Source organism: Tachysurus vachellii, chromosome 12 (assembly GCF_030014155.1).
Source record: "Tachysurus vachellii isolate PV-2020 chromosome 12, HZAU_Pvac_v1, whole genome shotgun sequence".
NCBI classification, from domain to species: Eukaryota; Metazoa; Chordata; class Actinopteri; order Siluriformes; family Bagridae; genus Tachysurus; species Tachysurus vachellii.
The window spans coordinates 16,074,390-16,080,461 of record NC_083471.1 but is presented as its reverse complement, the minus strand read 5'-3'; the positions used below and the strand labels follow the sequence as shown (position 1 = coordinate 16,080,461).

At 36.4% G+C, this 6,072-nt stretch overlaps 1 protein-coding gene across 3 annotated transcripts in view; it reads left to right on the top strand.

Annotated features, from left to right (window-relative positions):
• The window catches only part of LOC132855224 (regulator of G-protein signaling 3-like), a 30,178-nt gene that overhangs the window by 2,261 nt on the left and 21,845 nt on the right, over positions 1–6,072 (top strand). Inside the window, exons 2-9 of one of the 3 annotated variants that reach the window (XM_060884024.1) lie at positions 225–404; positions 1,381–1,556; positions 3,517–3,567; positions 3,818–3,876; positions 4,216–4,310; positions 4,817–4,885; positions 5,056–5,116; positions 5,618–5,708. In XM_060884024.1, the coding sequence (XP_060740007.1) occupies positions 225–404; positions 1,381–1,556; positions 3,517–3,567; positions 3,818–3,876; positions 4,216–4,310; positions 4,817–4,885; positions 5,056–5,116; positions 5,618–5,708 (782 nt within the window). Of the gene's footprint in view, positions 1–224; positions 405–1,380; positions 1,557–3,181; positions 3,330–3,516; positions 3,568–3,817; positions 3,877–4,215; positions 4,311–4,816; positions 4,886–5,052; positions 5,117–5,617; positions 5,709–6,072 lie in introns of those variants that run through there. The other 2 variants (XM_060884023.1, XM_060884026.1) reach the window with 2 other exon arrangements.

Below are 6,072 nucleotides of genomic sequence, written 5' to 3'. Positions count from 1 at the left end.
TCCTGAAATTAATGGTGCTATTGTTGAGTGTGAAGATTGAAGAATCGCATATGGGGATGATATGTTTTAGAATCCACATACCTTTGGCCATATAATTTCTTTATTATTATTTCTTCTTCTTCTTCTTCTTCTTCTTCTTCTTCTTCTTCTTCTTCTTCTTCTTCTTCTTCTTCTTCTTCTTCCTCTTCTTCCTCTTCTTCTTCTTCTTCTTCTTCTTCTGCTAGGAGGAGCACCTTTAAAGAGCCATGCTGGCTCCAGGAGCCAGACCTTTATCAAGGACCACTGGAGAAAAGGCTATGCAGAGATTGGAGAGACAACACAGGACATCCAGAGAACATGGAGCGGAAATCATCAGCAAGAGATGCACGGCAGAGGAGGGTACTCGCTCCCTCACATCAGTTAAAGTAAACAACTTAATTTCTTTCATTCAAATCAAAACAGATATGTTTTACATGCAACTCATTCATCTACTTTTAGTGATATTTATCTGAATATAACAGTATATGTAAAGTTTTCAGCCAAGCCATAAAAATGGTTTCACTGCCATTTTCAGTTCCAGTGATTATCTAATCATTCTTAGAGAAGCAGTAATTTAGTCTTAGCCACCAGCAAAGTTTGCTGTAACAATATGTTTATACTGACCTAATACTAAGAGAAAACAGAACTTGACCTCTCCTACAAACTTGTGAGGTTCATTCTGTTGATGCTCTTCCGTATATATACACTAAAATGATATAGCATAGTATATAAGTACAATTGAATGATACAGTATATCGGCAAAGGTTTGTGGACACCTGACTGACCACGCCCATATTTGGTGTTTCCCCAAACTGTGTGTGCTGTAGCATTAAAATTTTCCTTTACTGGAACTATGGGGTGGAGTCTAAACCTGTCTAAACCTAAATCTCTAAACCACAGCATGACAGTGTCCTTGTGCACAAAGCAAGGTTTTTAAAGACATGAATTTGTGGAGTTTGAATGGAACTTGAGTGGCCTGCACAGAGCCCTGACCTCAACCCCACTGGTCATTTATCAACTGATTTGGAACGCTGACTGGAATCTGGAATGGGATGCATTTTATCAAGCGCATAAGAGTGTGATTTGTTTTGGAGTCCACATACCATGAGTTGTTCCTCTTCACCCACACAATAACCCTCCCTGTTGGAACTACTTATATCACTCATGAGTTGTCTCTTATTCAAAATGGGCAGAGCTGAACAGGTCTGTTCCAGACTGGGTTGGAGACCTTGAGGGTGAAATTTTAAACAGTAAATATAGGAATAATAAAAACAGCCAGTTCCATGGCTACATTACAAACTGCACTTTTGATCACTACATATGGTAATGTAGTTAATTTGTTAATTTTTTTGGTTATGTCAGTGTTTGTCCAGGTTGGCAAGAGAACAGTGAATGGAAGAGGACTGTGTGTCACAAGAGTCCAGGGGCACAAGTTAAAGTAGCAACAGTGATTAAAACCTCTCTGAAAACCTGTACCACTCCAAAACCTGCCCCTAGAAAAAGAAGGAAGATTCACCCCTCTGGATTTAGGGGCAAAGGCAAGCATATTTCTACTTTCTGATTTCTGACTTTCATGCCACCGTAGATTTAGCACTCATCCAATATGGAAACAAATACACTCAACATCCCAAAGAATATTATTAGTTGGGATAGATTTAAAACAGTAAAATATACACACTTCTTGTAACTGAGACCATTAGTAATGGCCTGTCTGTGTTGTATTATGTGTTTGAGTACATATTTCTTTCAGTCAGTAATGATGCATTTTTCAGCAGAATTAAAATTTTGAGAATGCTTTGTCCAGAAAACAATATCCTTTATTCTGGATCTTCACTCTTTTAACCACTAGATGGCAGCATGCAATATCTTTTAAGTTTCGGATCCTGCTTCAGCAGAAATGACAACCATAAACCAACAGGTCACAGGGGTTGAAAATCATAGATTTTTGTTGGGCCCGACAGTAAGAATAACAACGTAGCATAAAACAAAATTCAGTTTAGAGTTTAGTTAACTAATAGTCTAGTGAAAATAACCCTGTAATAGGCAGTTGAAAGTCATTCCTGAAGGTACCCACAAAATACCAGGCACTGGATAAGAAAGACCCAATTAGAAACACTATATGCAGTTAAACTTTGATTTTTGATTTTAAGTATAAACATCCAAATATGCACAAATCATTGCATAGTGTCTGTAAGTCACTCTCTAAAGCACTGCTGGTGACAAAACACTGCATTTGTCACAAGTGCGTCACCATCTTTCATTGTGTAAAGCATAGTTTCATTCTGCCACTATTATTTATTCTGCCTTGAAACAATATGCCATTTGTAATTGTAATGCTGTGTTTAGTGGGTGTTTTTTGGTTCAATTTCTAGGGTTATAACATAGTATGAAAATTATTTTGCTTTTGCTGGGACCTCTGCATACCACTGCCCTTCACGTCAGCAAAAATTAGCTCATAGGCAAGCTCATGACATAGGAATAACAAAGTCTGCTGTTGTTGTTTCCATACATGAGTCAGATCTGTGAACTTGGGCTTAGCTGAGGGTTGTGAATAACCTCATGCAGGAATTAATAAGGCATCATGGGTTTTACGAATGGTTTATTTCCTTTTGGGTTAATGAGTGACTCACTGGAAGTAAAGTCCATTAACAGACTAAACAGAGACCTCCAGCAGCAGGAACCTGGTTTTGTTACAATATATGATGTTATAGATCAATGATTTTTAAACATTACAAATGTTACTATACATATACTGCAGTCAGTTATTTAATTGTTTCACTGACAGATTTTAAACCTGAACTTCATCCAGATTTAGTATCTGGTTTAGTATAAAGGCTATGCACTCCATGTACATGCAACTGAACTGTCGTCTGTGTGCTGTGAGCACACGCATACAGCAGGGAGTAAGGAGAAGGTGATTTATCATCTGGATAGATTTTCCTGTTTTATTCACTCAGATTATATGTTAAGCATGATAAGGTACATGGTAACTTATGGATTATGACTGGTCTGTTCAGATATCAGCAGGAACAACAACAGCTGCTGACACACCCCCTGTGCTCCTTTTAAAGCAGCTCTGACCAATCAGAATGCCAGCTGCATTATCAGCTATTCAAAAGTGGAAAGGCGGTTAAATGTATGCCTGCTTTCTGTTGGTTTTGTCATTGGTTAAATGATAGTCCCTTGAGTTATGAGCAATATTTAGCTTTGCTAGTTAAGTATTTTTGGTATGGACTGTCAACACACAGAGAGCAAGGCACTGGGTTGGTCTAACAAATGTCAGAAATTCTCATTTATATTACAAACCTGTGGTGAGTCTTGATCTTTTATAGCCATTGTTTCTCTAGTGAATGGCAGACGTTTTTAGTTCTGCATGAGAATCAAAATGAGCATAGTTAAAAATAAATGTACTGTTGAAACTGTAAGTGGAGTTTTTGAGATCACCATGATTTTCATACAATAACACGTGTTTAAAATGATGTCTTTTTTTGCACACAGGTCAGCTGAAACTGACAGTAACACCAGACAATGATCTGCTACATATTCAGAGTAAGTACCATAAGCCCTCATGTACTCTATTAGGTATAGATAAATATTTGTGAATTGGATGATCACTACTGAAGTTGCACTGCATTGTGTGTTCTGAACACATGAAGGTTTAGTATTTATAGACAGTTAAAATGACTTAAAGGCTATAAATCGATGTTAATGGTTATTCACCTTTTCTTCAAAATCATTGTATAATTTGTATCATTATTTTGAAAATGCTGAGAACTTTTCTGGTGTTAAAATCCTACAGTTCTAGAAGCTAGGGGTCTGCTGGGACGGGAGTGTAGGCCATGTGACTCGTATGTCAAGGTAGGTCAGATACTTTATACTGTTGTTTTAAATAAATTTGTGATGTTTAATGATTAATTGTAGCTTGAATGTTTAGACTCTGTTCTAGATATAATGGAAATTAGATTTGTGTTTTCATCTCTTTCTGTCATTGTCAGCCTCTGAGGAGTTTTACCCTTAGACTGAACCCACTCAGGCTGTGCTGCTTTCAGTGTCCGAGTGATCTGTCCACTTAATTACTACTTAAAATACAATGTATTGACTGACATCCTCTACGTCCATGACACAAACAGCCTCATGTTATAGTAAAACTTCTCAGTCTAAAGCATTTATTAAAATGTGTGAGATGTTCTATTTCAGATAGCTCTGGTTCCAGATGTTGACCACAGTAGAAGGCAAAAGACCAGAACTGTCATCAATTGCAAGAGTCCTGTCTTTAATGAGTCTTTTGTTGTGTAAGTACAGTATACATTATACATTTTAACTGGCTACATTTTATGACCAGAAATAGTATGTGATTAAACTGGTACATAACATGAGCAAAATGCTTTTCTATTTATTAAAGGTAGCTGCTGGGTCATACTTTGATGCATTCAATGCCCATATAACAAAAAATGCATTTGTTACAGACTTATTGGGCATATTCCTGGAACATATTGCTATTGATTTAGGTATCCCTAATACATTTGCTTTACATCACAAAAGTAATTTTATTTAAGTTTATGCATGAAAATAAAGAGCAAGCTAAATGTCACATTATCATAGCTGAATTATTAATTGTGTTTATTCATTTCGCTCTGTCACGTTCCTAGCTTTACATGCATGATTTGATAGTTGGAGCTATATCTTCTGACCAAACTGAATCAATAGGAAAAAGCTTTTCCTCATTAGACACAGAAGCCATTTCTTATCTGGTTGGACAGTGATTGATGGTTTTGAGGTTTTTGATGTTTGTGCACAGAGATGTGGGTGAGGAGAAGCAAGTGAAAAGACTGTTGGTGACTGCTTGGAATCGCAGTCGGACCTCTAGGTGGTCTATATTTATTTCTATATTTATATACTGAATCATTTGCTACATTTCTGCAAAATTTTCAACGCGCCCATAAGCAATAATTATCTTTCTGTTTGTTAAACTTATTAAATTGTTGCTGTTTTAGCTATAAAGTTTCTGTTTGACTGGATGTGTGTTTGTTCTAGCAGACAGGGTGAGTTCCTGGGCTGTATGAGTTTTGGTATTCACTCCCTCATCACTTCATCAAAGGTATACACATAAGCACTAATATCTTTTTTTGTGCATTAGGGCTTGTTACTTACATGAACAAAGCATGAGATAAATTTACAAGTAAAGGCCAGGCATATACGGTACATGCATAGAGATATGATGGTCTTTACTTTGGACCCTTTTAAGGCAAAGATAATATTAACAGATATATATATATATATATATATATATATATATATATATATATATATATATATATATATATATATATATATATATAGTGCTGCCTTCTTGTAGCTATCCCACCACAAATAAAAAGGTCACATTGACAAGGACAAAATTGACCAAGGTTTCTCCCGTGGTGTGAGGGCTAGTGTATTCTTGGAAGGTGATCATTGTATCAGTGTTGTACATCTCTCTCTCTCTCTCTCTCTCTCTCTCTCTCTCTCTCTCTCTCTCTCTCTCCCTTCTCTGTCTGTGTGTTGTGTTGTGTTTCTCCCTGCCCAGTGACAAAGCTCACTTTTTTAATTTTCTGTGAAGGAGATCAGGGGTTGGTATTATCTCCTGGGTGAGGAGCTGGGAAGGAACAAACATCTGCGAGTAGCTACACGTCACATCAAGCAGTCTGATGGTGAGTTAAGATGATTATTTCTCTGCTTAAAGCTACATACATAGATTATCTGCTATAGGCCTAGACATTCATGAAAAATTATTTGTACTAACAGCCTCTCTAATGCTTTTTACATTTTATGTTTTTCTTTTCATCATATGGGTAATGACCTTTTAAAACCGAAATAATACGTTTGAAAACAGGAATTGTTGAATTGTCTTGAAAATGTCTGTATTTCTTTTTAACAATAAAGGGAAAGGACAGTATGTATTCATGCTTGTATTTACTGATTTACTCACTCTCTGGATGTTGTTTAATAGACAAATTTAAGCAAATTGTAATCTTACATCACTTCCTATATGGATTTATAACTGTATCTACTCAG